This window comes from Trichechus manatus, unplaced genomic scaffold (genome assembly GCF_000243295.1).
Source record: "Trichechus manatus latirostris isolate Lorelei unplaced genomic scaffold, TriManLat1.0 scaffold00081, whole genome shotgun sequence".
In the NCBI taxonomy this organism is placed as follows: Eukaryota; Metazoa; Chordata; class Mammalia; order Sirenia; family Trichechidae; genus Trichechus; species Trichechus manatus.
The window spans coordinates 7,875,617-7,895,398 of NW_004444017.1; the positions used below are offsets into that span (position 1 = coordinate 7,875,617).

General features: G+C 39.3%; 1 protein-coding gene and 1 pseudogene across 2 annotated transcripts in view; one reads left to right on the forward strand and one right to left on the reverse strand.

The window, feature by feature from the left end:
- The window catches only part of LOC111821398 (uncharacterized), a 72,329-nt gene that overhangs the window by 34,870 nt on the left and 17,677 nt on the right, over window positions 1-19,782 (reverse strand). For both annotated transcript variants that reach the window (XM_023735725.1, XM_023735726.1), the window contains exons 4-6: window positions 12,256-12,758; window positions 10,632-10,721; window positions 7,431-7,530 (exon numbers count right to left, since the gene is read on the reverse strand). In XM_023735725.1, the coding sequence (XP_023591493.1) occupies window positions 7,431-7,530; window positions 10,632-10,721; window positions 12,256-12,758 (693 nt within the window). The remainder of the gene's footprint in view (window positions 1-7,430; window positions 7,531-10,631; window positions 10,722-12,255; window positions 12,759-19,782) is intronic.
- Window positions 12,703-13,348, forward strand: LOC101356895 (mitochondrial import inner membrane translocase subunit TIM14 pseudogene; annotated as a pseudogene).

Consider the following 19,782-nt stretch of genomic DNA (forward strand, 5'->3'; position numbering starts at 1 on the left):
GCAGATCAAAACTACAATGAGATATCATCTCACCCCAACAAGGCTAGCATTAATCCAAAAAACACAAAATAATAAATGCTGGAGAGGCTGTGGAGAGACTGGAACACTGATACACTGTTGGTGGGAATGTAAAATGGTACAGCCACTTTGGAAATTGATTTGGCGCTTCCTTAAAAAGTTAGCAACAGAAGTACCATATGATCCAGCTATCCCGCTCCTTGCAGCATATGCTAGAGAAATAAGAGCCGTCAAACGAATAGATACATGCACACTCATGTTCATTGCAGCACTGTTTACGATAGCAAAAAGATGGAAACAATCTAGGTGCCCATCAACAACAGATACATAGACCAATGGAATGGATAATGGATAAACAAATTATGGTATATCCATACAGTGGAATACTACGCAACAATAAAGAACAACGATGAAGCCGTGAAACATCTTATAACATGGAGGAAGCTGGAGGTCATTATCCTGAGTGAATTTAGTCAGCCACAGAAGGAAAAATATTGTACAAGACCACTATTATAAGAACTCAAGAAAAGGTTTAAACACAGAAGAAAACATTCTTTGATTGTTATGAGAGTAGAGAGGGAGGGTGAGGGTTATTTACTAACTAGATAGTAGGTAAGAATTATCTTAGGTGAAGGGAAGGACAGCACACACTACAGGGGAAGTCAGCAAAACTGGACGAAACCAAAGCTAAGAAGTTTCCTGAATACAATCAAACACCTCGAGGGACAGAGTAGCAGGGGTAGGGGTTTGGGGATGATGCTTTCAGGGGACATCTAGGTCAACTGGCATAACAAAGCTTCTTAAGAAAACGTTCTGCATCCTACTTTGGTGAGTGGCGTCTGGGGTCTTAAAAGTTTGCAAGCGGCCGTCTAAGATGGATTAATTGGTCCCAACCACCTGGGTAAAGGAGAATGAAGAATACCAAAGACACAAGGAAAATACTGGTCCAAGAGACAGACAGGGCCACACAGAGACTTCATCAGCCTGAGACCAGAAGAACTAGGTGGTTCCCGGCTACCACCAAAGACTGCCCTGACAGAGAACACAACAGACAGTCCCAGATGGAGCAGGAGAAAGGTGGCGTGCAGAACTCAGATTCTAGTAAGAAGACCAGACTTAATGGTCTGACTGAGACTGGAGGAACCTGGGAAAGCATGGCTCCTGGATTCTCTATCAGCCCAGAACTAAAACAATTTCCAAGTCTAACTCTTCAGACAGGGATTGGACTGGACTGTGGGACATAAAGTGATACTCGTGAGGAGTGTGTCTCTTAGCTCAGGTAGATACAAGAGACTAACCGGGCACCTTCTGTGCGGAGGTGAGATGGGAAGGCAGAGAGGGTTAAGAGCTGGTTGAATGGACATGGGGGATCAGGGGTAGAAAGGAGGAGTGTGCTATCACAGTATGGGGAGAGCAATTAGAGTCACATTACAATGTATATATAAATTTTTGTATTGGAAAAATTAAAAAAAAAAGAAAGCTAAGTATGCTTCTAAAGTGTAATTACCTATAATGATTGGGAGAAAAACGGCTTGCTCCCCCCTTCTAACCAACAGGCCCAAAATTAAGATACAAAAAGCTCTAGTGAAAAAACTCCAGTGTAGAATCTCTTATGTTACCTAAATGCCACATTAATCAAATACTCAGAGTAGGCAGTTATGATTCAGGAAAGTTCCCTACTATTCTTTTAAAAGCATGTTTCCTTTGTAACCCCTTTAACAAGACCCTAGACAAAGAGCCTTTTAGTCATTGTGTAAAGACCAATCAGCCTCCCACGCCAACAAAGACTGCCTTTTCTCAAGGTATTGGCAACAGCAGTGGCGATCCTCTCCATCTTGCCTGAGAGGTGGTAATTATCACCAAGTTGATTCTTCATCAAAGGAGCCCTAATAATTGCAAAGCAGGATTTCTTGGGAGTTTCAGGTGGCTGGTCATTCCAAGGAAAAGTCATTGTAAGGACTGAAGGAACAGTCCTTCTCTAAGTCAGGCGATAGTTACACAATTGTCCCAGCCCTTGATCATCTGGACCACTTGACAACAGAGGCTGGAATAGAAAGAGAACTACATCTCAAATCAAACTGACCTAAGAATCTAACAGTAGTTAAATTCAACATAGTGGGGTGTTCATTGACTATAAGAGCTAAAAGATGCTTGGAGAATATCTAGTTCCTTTTTGCAGATAAAGGAGTCAAAGTACAGAAAAGGGAACAATAATTGCTAAATAAGTTACTGTTTATTGAGTGTTTTTTTTATCCCACAGATTGTGCTAAGTTATTTAGCTGCATTATTTCATTTAATGCTTTCAACAAACCTATGAGGTAGATTCTATTAGCATCCCCGTTTTACATGAGGAAAGTAAGGCTTTGCGAAGCTAAGTGCCCTAAATCCCATGGTTGGCCACTGGGAGCATGAGAGTTGTGTGGACTCCAGAGTCCAGGCTCTAAACCTTTATGCCATATTGAGCATTTTACCCCTGAACACATAACTAGGAAATGGCAGCGTCAGGGTTAGAAGCAAGCCTGGGGTTCCAAGACTAGCACTTTTCTTGAGCCACTATGTTGTAACAGTGAATACGAGTAAAATCAGAGGACCAGAGTTTCACCAGCTATAGCCCAGAGATCTCAATCAGGCCCAGACAAAAGGTCTAGGTAGATGCAGTTTGAGGAATTTGATCTGCTGTAAGGAGTACCTTCTGACCTGGTCTGCGATAGGAGGGTTTGCTACTTTTATTAGACCAGACTTTCTATGACATATCTCCAGGTCCATGCCAGTGTGGACCTTTCACTGGGTTAGAGAAGAATCTCTTTTTTCCTGCCCTTCATTTCCCTGGGTCTGATTTGATATTAAACTTCTATGTTGTTCTGTTTTGAACAAATGTGGTGAGAATTTGACAGCTAAAGAGGCTGAAAGCTCAGATTTGACTAAAATTGGGTTTCATCCAAGAAGCATTAATTTAATCTCCACGTATTTCTAACCCCAATTACCAGAGGATGTGAGGATTTGGACACTTTTCTTGCAAAAATGTCTTGTAATACACACTTTAAAATTACAGTCATGTGCCACATAATGTCCATTCAGGCAACATCTGACCCATATACTCCTTGGTCGGTGTGCGCCTTGGAGGGGGCGACGCTCATGGCCCGACTCAGCATAGAGTCACCCCGCCGCCCCCATTCATGGGAACAGGCGCCCCTGCCACTGGGAGGAGTTGGCCCACGATCCTGCTCCCAAGGATCTAAGGTTGGCAGCTATCATGGGTCCTAGCCAGGGCACAGGCGCCGGGTTGTGGAGACCGCTCCCCTGCTGCCCTGGTCTCTGCCTGGAGCCTCCCTGCCAGTGCTAGTGCTGGAGCCTAGTGCTCACCTGAGGTGTCCACAGTGGGAGCTGCCAGGACACGCACCATACAGCAGCACCTGGGCCCTTGTGCCTGGGAGCCCCAAGCCCCAAGGACCCAGGTGTTTGTACAACGTCCAAATCACATAATGTCCTATTTCACAGAATGTATTGTGGACGTTAAGTGACCCATGACTGTACACGTGCTCTTATTAACACTTGGGTTTTATATATGAAAGATTCTGTGGGAAGTAAAATTCTAGCAATTTTAGCGACTCTCATTGTTAGAAAACCTCTCCCTTGACAGTTTATTACTATGGGTCATGTATAATAGCACATTACTCATCCCTGTCTGCGTGCCAGCTAAATTCTCCTCCATTTTCTCTCCAAACCAACTCTTCTTGGTTCTAAACTCACTTCTTTCAAAGAAACCACCTCTGATGGTGTTGGGTTATTATTAAAAATGCCTTCTACTGGCTTAGTGTTTTAGTGTCCGCAAGGTATGTTCATGTATATTTCATCGTTTTAAGCTTCAAGACAACATGCTGTGGCAAGTAGAGGACATGTTTTTATCCTTAAATGACTGAAAAATCTGAGGTTCAGGGAGTCCAAGTGACTCGCACAAGATCTCATGCTTATTTACTAATGAACTGGGTGTTGTCACTCCAAGTTTGGCTTTCTTGTCATTAAAATATGCTGCTTGCTCCACATCACTGTCAGGCCTTTGTAAACTTGAAAAACTGATTCTGAGATTACCTAGAAAAATAAATTGGTGAAACTGGCTAAGATGCTTTTATGTAGAAAGAGTAACAGGTGATTTGCTGTACCAAATATTAAGATAGTAATAACTAACACTTATTGAATGTTTACTTGTAGCTACTGTTATTATCCCCATTTTACAGATGAGGAAGGTGAGGCATGGGGAAATTAAGTGACTTTCCAAGGTCACATGAATGGATGGAGCCGGGATTTTAACCCAAGGCTCCAAGGCCTCTTTCTTAACTACTACACTCTGATTCCCTCTCTCATTTATATAACCTGAATAATTAAAACAGCTGAAGACTTAGTAGGCAGATCAATGGAACAGAATACATAGCTCAAAAGCAGACCCTAATGTATACAAGAACAAAGACATGATTAAGTTGAGAACTCAAATCAGTGAATAATGGCAGGTGTATTCAATAAATGGCACCAAAGAAATAATAGAGTACGTGGTTAAATGTACAGGCTTTGGTATCAGACACATCTAAGCTTGTGTCACAGTTCAATCATTTATTAGCTTTGTGACCTTGGCATAAAAACAGCAACTAACTCATCGAGGAATGTAAAGTGCTTCACATAACGCCTTATACAAAACAAGCTCTCAACAAATATTAGCTGTCATTATTATGAGTCCCTGGGTGGTGCAAATGGTTTTTGTGTTCTGCTGCTAACTGAAAGGTTGGAGATTTGACTCCACCCAGAAGTACCTCGAAAGAAAGGCGTGGAGATCTGTTTCTGAAAAACCAGCACTGAAAACCCTATGGAGCACAGTTCCACTCTCACTCACAAGGGGTCACCATGAGTCAGAACCACCTGGATGGCAATTGGTTACCATTGTCATTGGAGTGGCAGGAAATAAAACCAGATTCTCAATGCCTTATACCATGCACAACAAAATTTCCAGTTAAACGTAGAAAAAAAGAAAAAAATAGGGTAACTCTTATCTAATCTGAGAATGAGGAAAGATTTTTCCAGTTATAAAAACAATGGAAAAAATCTTAAAACACTGATAGTTGTACAATAATAAAAGTCAAAACATCCATGTCTTAAGCATGAAATTAAAAACAGTAAATTGGAGGAATATTTACCACAAATAACAAAGGATTAATATCCTTAATACATAAAAAACTCACATGAATAGGTAAGAAAGTCACTCTAATACCCATAGGAAAAACCAAAAAAAAAACCCCAAAAAACATGCAGAGATTAAGAACACCCAGTTCACAAGAAATTTTAAAAAGGTCAAGAAATACTCAAGAAGTACAACCTCCCTAGTTAGCAAAGAAACAGACACTTACCAAGAGTATTTTTTGCCCGTCAATTTGGCAAAGTTGAGCAAACAAAATAATGATACCCAGTGCTAAGACTGTTGAGATGGGCCTACTTATACATTGCTATGAAGGGTTAGCTGGCATAGTTTTTATGGAAAGCAATTTGACAGTATATCTCTAAATCTTAAAAATGTTCATATCCTTTCACCCAGTGGCTCCACTTCTAGGAATCGCCTTCAGAGGGAATCAAAGGAACAAAAAGTAGAGAAAAATTGGAATGAATGTAAATGCTCAGTAGTAGAGAATGGTTCAAAAAAATCATGGAAAATCCATAGAATTAAATTTAAAGCAGCTATTCAAAATCTTGTTTCTTAAGAATGTAATGGCATGGGAAAATACTTATAATAAAAAGTGAAATGAAAAAGCAGGATAAAAATGTTATTCAAAAGATTATACACATATATACATACAGTGGAACCTGTGAGAGCTGGAACTCGATGGGACTGCCTTGTTTTTCCAGGTCTCACGAGTTTTCTGCTTTTGACACGGTAGAGTCTTACTAATTTTTTATTGTTCATTTTAGTGGAAAATATTTGAGTTTTCCTTCCCTGACAGGTTTTCACCTTACACAGACTCTAGCTTTCACAGGTTTTACTGTAGTACAAAATACATAATTTATACTATGTATGTAACAGCCAGAATGCTCCTTAGAGGCAAGGATGGCAAGACTTTGTCTCACATACTTTGGACATGTTATCAAGAGCAACCAGTCCCTGGAGAAGGACATCATGCTTGGTAAAGTAGAGGGTCACTGAAAGAGAGGAAGACCCTCAAAGAGATGGATTGACACAGTGGCTGCAACAATGGGCTCAAACATAACAACGATTGTGAGGATGGTGCAGGATCGAGCAGTGTTTCATTCTGTTGTACACAGGGCTGCAATGAGTCGGAACCCACTCGGCGGCACCTAACAACAACTGTGTGTATGTATATTAGAAAAAAGGCTGGAAGGAAATATGCCAAAATGTTAAAAATGGTATTCCCTTAGTGAAAAGATTATGTAATTATAGTTCCTTTCTTACACTTCTCTAAATTTTTAAAAATTTTAAGTAATAAGCATGTTTTACATTTAAAATACACCTCCAAGAGCAATAGGTGGTTATTTTCACATCCGAGGACAGGTGAGGAACTGGCATAGAAACAAGGCATGGGGGAAAGCAGGTAGACTTTGGAGTCTGACAGACTATGATCCCTGGCTCTGCCTTTTTCTAGCTGTATGACTGAACAAATTACCCCACTTCGTGGAACATTAGTATCCTCATCTGTAAAATGGGGATGATAATCGTATCTCCCTCATGGGATTGTTGTGAGGAGTATAGGTAATACAGATACTAGTCACCTGATGGAGCCCTGATGGTGCAGCGGTCAAGCATTAAGGTTGCTAACCAAAAGGTTGGCAGTTCAAATCCACCAGCCGCTCCCTGGAAACCCTATGGGGCAGTTCTACTCTGTCCTATAGTGTTGCCATGAGAAGGAATCGACTTGACAGCAACAGGTTTGTGTGGTTTTTGGTCACCTGATAACGCTGATTGGCTGATAAGTCTTATACCATATAGTGAACCTTCCATGAATTACCAGGAAGAGAAGGGTTTGTGTGTGCATGCGTGTATATGTGTGTAGGTGTATTTTTTTTCCATATTACAAATACAATAGGCATGGTGACAGACTTGTCCAGGGCCACATAAGCTCTGCATCTCTTCTTATATACCTACCATATCACATGCCTCATACCCAAAAACCCCACTGCTGTCGAGTCGATTCTGGCTCATAACGACCCTATAGGACAGAGTAGAACTGCCCCATAAGGCTTCCAAGGCTGTAAATCTTTACAGAAGCAGACTGCCACACTGTTCTCCCACGGAACAGCTGGTGGGTTTGAACCATCGACCTTCGGTTAGCAGCCAAGGGCTTTAACCACTGCACCACCAGGGCTCCTCACATGCCTCATAAAAGTATATAATTCTAAAGACTGCAGAGGGCTCCTACCTTTGAATTATGGCTACTTGTAGTTTCTTTACAGCACTGCTGAGGACTGTCTTCCATTTCAGAGTTTCCGATTTTGAGTAAGGATATGGAAAGATCCAACCTTAAAAAAGAAAAAAAATGTATACTGAATAGAGAGATTATTTCAAAATTTACACCAAGCCAGTACTTGGTCTACCAAAGCCTACTTCAAAAGGGACCAAAATCATATTACAGTATAAATATTTACCAGCTTAAGAATTACCTCTTCCCACGGGGATTTGTACCTATATGGGATCAAAGATTTAGGCTAAAGGATTAAACCTCTATGATGGCACCTGAGGTATTTGAGGGCTTTCAAGAATCCCTGCACACCATGTGGATCTAATAGATCAGATTCTTCACGCATTCTCCAGTCTAGGGACAGAATCCCATCTACCAGAAAGAACATTTTGTCAGCAGTCAGTAAACCAGAGTTCTGCTCCTGACTCTCCCATTAACCAGCTTTGGTACTCAACCTCTCTGGGCTTCAATATTCTCACCTCTCTCACCAGAGAATTGGATGAGATGATCTCTAAGGCCCCTTTCAGCTCTAACATTGTTCCCTTGTAGAACTTCTACCCTTGCCATAAACGTATAGAAAGATCCAAAGACAACTTTTAGGAGAATGGGAAAAGAAAAAAAAAAATCTGATATTATTTATTTCATCCCATTGAGTCTAGTCCATTCAATAAACTAGCAACTCAGATTTAGAAAAAAAAGAATTGGAAAATAAATGAAAGCGGGAAAGAGGACATTAAATCTTACTACACAAGTACTATTCATGTTTATCCTATGCATGGGTGTTTTTAAACATTAATTATGCTAAGAATCTGTATACTCTTTATCTCCAGGTCTTTTGCCTTAGCCATGAGCTCTTCATGTTAGCCACATCTCCAGGTGAAACTTTGGATTAGGGCATTGTGGCTCCCCTCCATTCCCCACTCTATTGCTGTTGTTGTTAGCTGCCATTGAGTTGGCCTCCTGACTTATGGCAACCCCATACAAAACCCAGCCCTAACTAAAGGACAGGCTTTACCTTCTCTTCCAAAAATATGGAACTATCTAACTTCCCTTACTTTGGAGTATTACCCCATCCTCATTCCATGTGGCTCAAACTGGGCTGACAATTACACTTCCTTGCCACCCATGCCCATAGGGATAACTAATGACCCAGATTTCATCAATCATAGTACTCCATCTCCCAGGCAACCATGATTGGTCCATACAGTGAGCCCAGCATGACTCAATAGAGCTAATCAGTAATTACCTGGGATTGACACAGGGCATTGGAAGAAAAGAAGCACTTTCTTCCTCAGCAGGGAGCATGGGAATCTAGGGATGGCAGCGGCCATCTTCTTCACCGTGTAGAGAGAGCCTGACTACAGAATGCAGCCAAGCAGAGATGGACAGAGCAGAAGAGTTTCTATTGTTGAGTCCCACATCCAGCGTGGGCCCTGTTCCTGTAGTTCTTCTTTAATATTGTGAGCTACCACACCACCAGTGGTGTTGTTGTTGATGGGTGCTGTCAAGTTTATTTTTGACTCATAGCAACCCCATGTGACAGAGCAGAACTGCCCCATAGGATTTTCTAGGCTGTAATCTCTATGGGAGCAGGTTACCAGGTCTTTCATCCACAGAGCTACTGGGTGGGTTCGAATCGCCAACCTTTTGGTTGGCAGCTGAGCACTTAACCATTGTGCCATGAGGGCTCCTTACTTCCCCACCCCACCCCAGTACATGAGCAAATAATTCTCTTGTTGCTTAAACTAGTGTGAGTTGGGTCACTTGCTACCAACAGAGTCCTGACTAATATAACCACATTCAGATTCATTCCCACTGGCTCTTGAGAACCATCCTAATCTTAGACTGGAAGGATTGAACAAGTTCCACCCTAGTTTCCTTAAGATTGAGTAATCTCTTAATTGCTCCCAGCCTCCCATCCTGGGATTTAAGTCCTACCCTTTAGTGACCAAGACCTTGTTCCTCGCTCAGAGACTACCGAGTGGTCTAACCCTCTGTTTGCCATTAGATTACCTGCTCATATACTTCCTGTCATGTGACTTTATCCACCTATTTGTATTCCTGGACATTTCTATGCTGAACTCTCTAGGTGCCTTATGATTTACTTCACTCCCACCTGCTATTGTGTCATACCCATCAGGCTTGCTCAGTATATACCCCGTTGCCATTGAGTCAATTCCGACTCATAGGAACCCTGTAGGACAGAGTAGAACTGCTCCATAGGATTTCCAAGGCTGTAATCTTCATGCAAGTAGACTGCCACATTTTTCTTCTGTGAAGTGGCTGGTGGATTTGAACCACCGATCATTTGGTTAGCAGCTGAGTGCTTAACCACTGTGCCACCAGGCTCCTCCCTCAGTATATACACTTAGGTCTATTTCCTCAACACCTGTCCCACCCCAGGGGGACAGGTCCACTCCCGAATTCTGATCCCTCAATAGATCAAATTCAGAAGTGTGTGTAGGGGATGGGGAGTTGGGGAGGGGATGCTTGACCACTAAGCACATTCCCCCAAAACAGAACCTTTCAAATGATTTTTAAGGTAACATGTTGAAATGATGGTTGTTAAGTCTTGGATGAAAAAGCCATGTAAAAGCAAATCCATGAGAACTGTACAATCAGCTCCATTTCCCACTCACTCTTTGGGCTACACAACAGTTAGTATGTCAGGCCTACATGCCAAGGTTCCCTCCCTCTTCCTAACAGCCATATTTTATTGCCTTTAAAACCTCACTCAGGGATAGATAGTATTTTTTTCTATATTAATGCAAACATCATCTTCCTTGGGAGGGCTCTCTTATAACATTTAGCAATTTAAGAACTAATTTTTGCCCTTCAACACAGAAGTCTTCGCTCTTGGTCCAGAGTTGTTTGTTTCTGTGATGGAAGGGCCAATGGCCACTCTTCCAAGGGCACAAATGCCACTGTCAGCTGGATTCTTGGGGTCATGAAGAAAAGACTTTCAGGGTACAGGGCGAGAAAGAAGGGAATGTCTTTGAAAAGTCTGACTTAGAATCCTTGAATTTAAATGTCTGGCTCTGCCTGAGGTTAGAGTAATAGGATGGCCGGGAGAAAAGTTTCAAATTCAGGGAATGGAAATGACTCTCACTCTTGTTGGCTCATGAGTGCTGACCCTGATTCAGGGGGGTAAAGGAATCTTACCGTCTTCTAAACAGGTCTTAGATGACAGTGAGAAGTGGATGACAAGAGGTAAACTGCTCTCATGGAAGCAGTGGTTTTGGTTGACAAAGGCTAGGAAAAACGAAAAGGAAGAGAAGGGGACCAGGAAGAAGAAAAAGAGTATTTTGTTAGACTAACATCAACAAAAAATCCAATTGTCAATATTTTAATCTTCTAGCCAGGGAATTAGCGAAGTTTTCCATAAACACCAATAATAACCCATGAAATATTTTCATCATTTGCTCTAGAAATAAGCTTTTTAAACTGAAAACTCCTCTACATTATTTCTTGATTTATTGAAAGACCGTTTTATTTACGCTTTTGTTTTAAGAAATGCCCTTCTATATGAGAAGTACTAAAAAATCATTCATGTTTTATTTTCATTTCTTCTTTTAGCAACTGGGTTACAGTCAGAAGCCTGTTGCTGGTAAAGAGACAACCAGGATACAAGCTCACCTCTGGGTCATTATTAAGCGTTGTACTTAAAAGTAAATCTAAAAGAAAGAACTTCATTAATTTATTAAGGGGAATAAACTCATGCTATGGAGAAACAATATCTGTTTTAAAAACTGTATAAAAGCAAAGCAGATAGGGAAATTTTAAAAGAAGGCAAAACTTATGGAGTTTTGAATGCTTTGAATCTTGACTGTTTCGGTGTCAATATCCTGGTTGTGATATTGTACTATAGTTTTGTGAGGTGATGCCATTGGGGGAAAATGGGTAAAGGGTACACGGGATCTAGCTGTATTATTTCTTACATGTGAATTTACAGAATTTCTTGCACGTGAATCTACAATTACCTTAAAACAAAAAGTTTAATGAAAAAGGTTACCTAACGAGGTACAGGAGTCCAGTGACAAGGGCCAGAAGGCAGAATGGGAGAAGAACGCTGGTGAGTAAGGATATTGTTGATGTGTTGTGAGATTGTTAACCATTGTCATAGGGCAACATTTATAGTAACTGTTAAATGAGAAACTATTTTGTTCTGTAAGCCTTCATCTTAAGTGAGAATAACAGCACAATTGGAAGAGCGTAGTCAATGTCACTGAACTGTGTATGTAGAAATTTTTGAAACGGTGTATCTTTGGCTATGTGTATTTTCACCAAAAAAAAAAACGAGGCTGAGAAGTTAGAGGGTTAATATGTTGTGGGGTTGTTAACCAATGTCATAAAACAACATGTGTACTACTGTTTTATGAGAAACTATTTGTTCTGTAAGCCTTCACCTGAAGTACAATAAAATATCAAAAGAAAAGAAAAAAATATATATAATAAAAAAAAAAAAGAAAAGAAAAAGGTTACTTAAGTGGCTTACGTTATGTTTCTGTTGGACCATGCTGTCTAAGAGGTTTTGTAGGATATCTTGAGGCAGAAACTGCATATCACATGGATTCTAGCAAAAGCCTAAAAGATGCTTTATTTAATTGAAAGAGCTATATTCTTATGTCTTTCTCCTGACATTCACTAATTACTTATTAAAATGATCAACATGAATCACATATCAATAATATAAAGTTCTACCAATGTCTCACTGGTTTGTTGTTTTTTATTTATCTTTTTAATCCTAGTGCATTATTTATAAATCTAACCATGAACTTCTACTTACATAATTTTTCCAGAGATTTACTCAATGCAACATGTTCTTTTTCTGCTATAACCAGATGATTTTCCTTATGACATTCTTCTCTTGAATAGCTGGTGATTGTGTAGCCTTTTAAGTCAGCTACAGTCATAGACTTTGAATCTCTTTGCAAGGCTTTGTCTTGCTTCAACAGTAGATTTTTGGATGTATATTTCTTATTATAAGCCCCTTCAGTAAGCTCTTCCCAGCTATAATTTATAAGATTGGCAATTCCCACAGGGAGGGTCATGTTACACTCAGCATATTTCTGCAACATCTTCCCAAGTTCAGACAGAATTTTAGAAGAAATGAGTTTGTATTCTTCTAATATGTGCTTTTGCTGATATTTTTTAGAGACTTGAAGGGCCATAGAAAACTTGAGAACATTAGAAGATTGTAAGGTGCCAAGTGAGTGAAACTCTTCTTCCTCATCAGATACAGTTGATAGTCTTACTTCTAGTCTTTTGGATTCTATCTTCTTTTTATGACTGTAAAAAAATATGTGAGCCTTAAAGTATTTATACACTTTAACATAGTAATTCCACATCTAGAAACCTATCTTAAAGAAATAATCAAAAATATGTATAACATCAGATTGGGGTTTTGGTGCTTGGGCAGTTAGTACCTGCCAATGGTGGCCACGGCCTCTGGGCTGGGATGAACTGTGCTCCCAGTGGAGGCAGGGCAGCGAAGCCAGAGCCATGGCCAGTACAGTAGTAGCAGCTGCACTGACCATTGCTGCTGCAGGATTTGCAGGCCTGTAGGTTTTGCAAGCCACGAAGCATATGGAACCTCAAGTAAAACAAGCTTTTCAAAATCTGCCTTCAGTAGTGGGTATTACAGAGGTGGGTTTGAACCAAATATGACAAAACGGGAAGCAGCATTAATACTGGGTATAAGCCCTACTGCCAATAAAGGAAAGGTAAGAGATGCTCATCAATGAATTATGCTCTTAAATCACTCAGCCAAGGGAGGGTCTCTTTATTTAGCAGTCAAAATTAATGAAGTTAAAGATTTACTAGAACCCAAACCCACTGCTGCTGAGTTGAGTCAAGTTAAAATTGAAGTAAATGTATGATGAATTTTAAAGACCATATTGATTTATGTATATGAATCCAACTTTTTATAATAAAATGTCTCAAAGCTTTGATTTAAAAAAAAGATGTATAATATCTATGCATAAAAGTACTTACTGTAACTTTATTTTTTTATATTAGAATATATGGAAAAGAACCTAAGTAAATAATTCCATAAGCATACAATGGGTTATAAGTTGTCATGAAATATTATGTTTGGAAAATTACCTTTAATAATTTAGAAAAATTATTGTTATAATATTGTATAAAAATATATACAATTGTATGTAGGGAATGATTTCAAATGTATACTATCTATCTACATCTATCATATACTGAAAAATGTCAGTAGAAAACAGACTAAAGAATGAAAAGTTTACTACTGACACTGAAAAGTTAATAAATTATGGGATTATGGGGTAATTTTTATTTTCTTCTTTTATAACAGGAACACTTATTATGTTTACACACAGAAGATAAAAACCAATACTTGTATGTATTTTGTTTGTTTGTTTAATTAGAGATCATTTCTTCCAGGAAGCCTTCCTTGAATTTTTTACGTTAGTCTATATTAAAGACTGAATTGTGTCCCACAAAAATGTGTGTCTACTTGACAAGGTCATGATTCCCCCTATTGTGTGATTGTCCACCATTTTGTCATCTGATGTGATATTCCTATGTGTTGTAAATCCTACCTCTATGATGTTAATGAGGCAGAATTAGAAGTAGTTATGTTAATGAGGAAAGACTCAATCTACAAGATTAGGTTGTATTTTGAGTCAATCTCTTTGGAGATATAAAAGAGAGAAGTGAACAAAGAGACAGGGAAACCTCATTACCACCAAGCAAGAAAACCCAGGAGCACGCGTGGTTTAGACTTGGGGTCCCTGCACTGAGAAGCTCCTAGACCAGGGGAAAGTTGATGACAGGGACCTTTCCTCAGAGCTGACATAGACAGAAAGCCTTCCACTGGAGCTGGCACCCTAAATTCAGACTTCTAGCTTCCTAGACTGTGAGAGAATAAATTTTTTCTTTTTTAAAGCCATCTACTTGTGGTATTTTGCTATAGCAGCACTAGATAACTAAGACAGTGTACAAACATATCTTGTGTTCCCATAGTACATCCTAACACCCCTATCAGATGTTACTATATTTACTAAAATTTTAAGACAGATGATAGAAAACAGATCCACAAAGAATTCAGATATTAGAATTTTCAGACAGTTTATAAAACAAATATGCACACTATATTTAAAAAATAACCTGTGGTCTGCCCCTTTTGGTAATAGCACCTAGGTAATTCACAGTAACTCATCCTTAGAAGATAACTAAAGAAACTAGACAAAACATGAAAAACATTTTCTTAAATGCAATAGAGAGCTAATGAGATAGTGAAGAGTTATTGTCCAGTATCTGGGAGAAGAAGGAAATCCAAAGAGGTAAACTCTGCAGTTTTCCCCCATTCTAGGGAGGTGAGAAATGGGGAGGAGGGAATTTTCCAATTCTAGAACAGACAGCTGAGGAGCTTAGAGGATGATCAGGGCTCTTAAGAGCTTGTGGGGCTAAGGGTTCAAAATCTGGAGTTCAGGGCCTTCCAAGGAAAAGTTATTGGTTGGGACACAAAGGGCTGAATCCTAGGAGTAAAGGTTATCCAAAAGTAGATCTACAGCACCACTTTCAAATACAGCTTCCAATTATCTCAGTCCCTGAAATGTAATTAAACCCCCCAAAAAACCAAACCCACTGCGTCGAGTCAATTCTGACTCAGCGACCCTATAGGACAGAGTAGAACTGCCCCATAGGGTTTCCAAGGAGTGCCTGGTGGATTCGAACTGCTGAACTTTTGGTTAGCAGCCATAGCTCTTAACCACTACACCACCAGGGTTTCCTAAGCACGTGGCAGAAACAAATGTAAATCTCATCCAGTAGAAGATAACTTCCCATAGGCTTCAAATTATTTTTAAAAAGAAATTTTTCAAATACAATGTCTAACACACACACACAAAAATCAGATTCATATGGAGTCAAGAGAATATGAATAGGAACAACCAGAAACAACATAGGGTTTCTAGATATAGGAGATATCACATTTGACTTTAAAATAACTCTACTTACTATGTCCAAAGCAATAAAAGACAAAATTAAGAATTTTGGAACTGGGAGGATGGAGATACATACATAGATACATACACACACACACACGCACACACACACACACATTTGAAAAAGAACCAAATAGGAATTCTGAAACTGAAAAATATAATAACCAAAATTGAGAGCTTAATAGATGAGTGTAACAGCATATTAGACACTGCTGAAGAGAAAATTAGTGAAATGAAAAATGCTAGAATATCCAGAATGAAGTATGAAAGACAAAATTATCAAAAGTGAAATTATAAAATACCACCCACCTAGCTTATTAATAGCCATCGAAATTCACTATTAATTTGAAAAGATAAAATGAAGGAAGACGATCATTTTGGTAAATTAAAACATATGTAGTTTTTGGCCTACTCCATAATTTTATGTGTGTGTGTGTGTGTGTGTGTGTGTGTGTGTGTGTGTGTTATAGATAGATAGATAATTTTATATACTTATTGGTTTTTAAAATACAGGTTTATTAGTTTAGTAGTCTTTATTAATTACTAAAATAATGACACAGTAAATGTATTTATCACTTTACAGTTACAAAGTATGGTGTGAGAGCACTCTAAAACCGAGGTGTTTGGCATGAGTAAAAATGACTGCCCGAAACCTGAATCAAAACCTCCATTTCTGAATTAAACTTTAGCTTGTGCTAAGTCCTCGTTTCTGCTTTCCTAAAAATATAACCTGTGATTTAGAGTCTAGTGAAACATAACTTCTTGTAAAGCTTTAACCACCCTCAGCAATGATGGGAGCAAGAATGTGGTTTGTGAAGAAATGTTCATCAGAAAATGTTAACCAAGGTGGTCTCAGGAGACTGTTTCTGCAGCATGCCCCAGGAAGAATGTATATGTAGGTATTCAGAAAATCGCTTGCTAGTTTGGCTCCAGGAAGTCTATGTTAGGAAATAGATCATCTAACCTTGTAAAATTTTAACTTGTGATTGCCTTATAGCCATATGTAATGCCAAACCCCATGATTAGAGTCATGTACTCCCTTCCCCATTTTCCTGTATAAAAAGCTCACCTCTCCCTAAGAATGTTGGGAAACTTTGTGACTGCACATTGTGTTGCTAAGGTATAACTGTTTCTATTCCTTAATAAAACTCCTTTTCTTTCACTCCTAACAGAGTATGAAATTTTCAACTTTGACATCTCTGGTGTCAGAAGTGGGATTCGAAGGAGCATTGCCTTTTGTGACCTCCAAGGCATCAAGGATTCAGAGCTGGTACCAACTGAGCTGTTTTTAGGCTCTCCGTTTCCACGAGTTCTTGGGAGTCATCTTAAGGTAAATAATCTCTTGAATTTGAGCTCCGGTTTCTTTGCATTGGTAGCTTTTCAAGTTTTATTGTGGATATGCTTTAGTTCTTGCAAGTAAAAAGTTTGTTTTGCTGCAGTGCAAACTCCAATATCTATTGTGAGTTTTGATGAATCATAGGGCATAAGATTGTCTCCTTATGGGGTATACTAAACCCAAGAAAGCAGCTGATTTTCCTAGTGGAACTTTGGCTTGCTACATAGCCAAGAACTGTGGGTCTAGGTCTTGTTTGTATTTGGATTTTTATTTGAGCTCCCTAATGACAGTTTGTTAAATCAGTGGACACTTTATGGTACTTTCAAATTGGAGACACTGGTATATTTAAGGTCTAAAATATGAGATTAGGTCTCTCGCTGGCAGAATGAACTAAGTTCAAAGAGAATGAAACCAAATTTTCAAACTAATTCTTAACATTCTTGATAAATAAGCCTGGATTTCCCCCCTTTCAGGACACTGGCATGGGGTTCTTGTTCAAAAACACTATAAGCTGAATATACTCAAAGTAATTTAAAATTTCAGTGATCACTTCGGGGAAAAGAGTTTCCATTTGCATTGTCCTTCTCAGAGAATTTTTGTTTAATGCTCAGTTTAAGTCAAAGGATCTGAGCAAAATCCTTCCATCTGAGATTCTGGCAAATTAATGAGTTTATCTAGGAACTGTTTTTCTGAATCCATCTCATCTAAGAATTGATGCATTCATTTACACAATTGTTAAAGAGTTTCAGTATTTACTGGGTAAATAAAAGGTTATAATGAAGAGAAGGCAAAATTGCTTATTAAGAGAATGGTAAAAATAAATAAATAAAAGGGAAAGAATTTAGATATCTTTTATCTTTCAAAATACTGAGGCCAACTTAAACATAGGTAAATGAATTGGGATGACCAATTCTTGTCTTTCACCATGAGCGAAAAGAGGAGGGTGAGGTAGGATCAGGTCTCCCTGGCTGCCAGCCTCTGAGGCCTTGCAGCTCCAGGGAATCTTTTGAAGGATCCCTCCCAACTAGGGGAAGACCATTTAAGACAAAAGAAATTAAGAAAAATACTCTCTTAATATAGTTATCAGAAATTGAGTGGATCCCCATCATAAACTCCTCTGTTGTACTGTGGTGGCTTGCATGTTGCTGTGATGCTGGGAGCTATGCCACTGGTATTTCAAATACCAGTAGGATCACCCATGGTGGACAGGTTTCAGTGGAGCTTCCAGACTAAGACAGATTAGAAGAAAGACCTGGCACTCTACTTCTGAAAAAACTGGCCAGTGAAAACCTTATGATTAGCAGTGCAACAGTGTCTGATATAGTGCTGGAAGATGAGACCCTTAGGTTGGAAGGCACTCAAAATATGACAGGGAAAGAGCTGCCTCCTCAAAGTAGAGTCAACCTTAATGACGTGGAGGGAATAAAGCTTTTGGGACCTCCATTTACTGATGTGGCACAACTCAAAATGAGAAGAAACAGTTGCACACATCCATTAATAATTTGAATATGGAATGTATAAAATATGAATCTAGGAAAATTGGAAGCTGTCAAAAAATGAAATGCATAAAGATCAATATTCTAGGCAATAGTCAGCTGAAATGGACTGGTATTGGCCATTCTGAATCGGATAATCATATGGTCTACTATGTCGGGATCGACAAATTGAAGAGGAATGGTGTCACATTCAATATATATATAAAAAAAAAATTTCCAGATCTATCTTCAAGTACAAAGCTGTCAGCTGTCAGCAATAGGATAATATCCACACACTTACAGGGAAGACCAGTTTATATGTGTATTATTTAAACTTCTGCACCAACCACTAATACCAAAGATGATGAAATTGAAGATTTTCATCAACTTCTGCTGTCTGAAATTGATCAAATATGCAATCAAGATGCACTGATAATTACTGGTGATTGGAATGTGAAAGTTGGAAGCAAAGAAGAAGGATCGGTAGTTGAAAAATATGGCCTTGATGATAGAGACGATGCTAGAGATCGCATGACAGAATTTTCCAAGACCAATGACTTATTCATCGCCTATACATTTTTTCAACAACACAAATGCTGACTTTACACATGGACCTTGCCGGATGAAATACACAGGAATCAAATCCACTACTTCTGTGGAAAGAGATTATGGAGAAGCTCAATATCATCGTAAGAATAAGGCCAGGGCCGGCTGCGGAACAGACTATCAATTGCTCACATTCAAGTTCAAGCTGAAGCTGAAGAAAATTAAAACAAATCCACGAAAGCCAAAGTACAACCTTGAGTGTATCCCACCTGAATTTAGACACCATCTCAAGAGCAGATTTGACACATTCAACACCAATTGAAGACCAGAGGAATTGTAGGATGATATCAAGGACACCATACATGAAGAAAGCAAGTGGTCATTAAAAAGACAGGAAATAAAGAAAAGGCCAAAATGGATGTCAGAAGAGCCTCTTTGGACATGTTGTCAGGATGGATCAGTCCCTGGAGAAGGACATTATGCTTGGTAAAGTAGAGGGCCAGTGAAAAAGAGGAAGACCCTAAATGAGATGGATTGACACAGGGGCTGCAACAATGGGCTTAAACATAACAAGGATTGTGAGGATGGTGCAGGACCGGGTAGTGTTTCTTCTGTTGTACACAGGGTCGCTATTAGTCGGAACAACAACGACAACTTCCTTATATTGCTCACACCGACCCTAATGTTGTACAGCCCAAATTGCTAAAATATTGCCATTCTTTAATCAAATACTCCAAAGAATATTTTTCACAGGTTAAATAAGACTCTGATGACCAAAAGCCAGAACCTCAAAGCCTGCCTAATATTGCTCCAGGAGAGTATGTATGTTGTAAGAGGCATCAACTAAGGACTCCTTGAGCCCTGTTGGAAGGGACCATACCTGGTCCTCACCAACCCATGTGATGCCAAACTAGAGAGAGTCAAACCTTGGATCCATTTGTCATAATTAAGGAAAGCCAAGACACCTGTGTGGACTA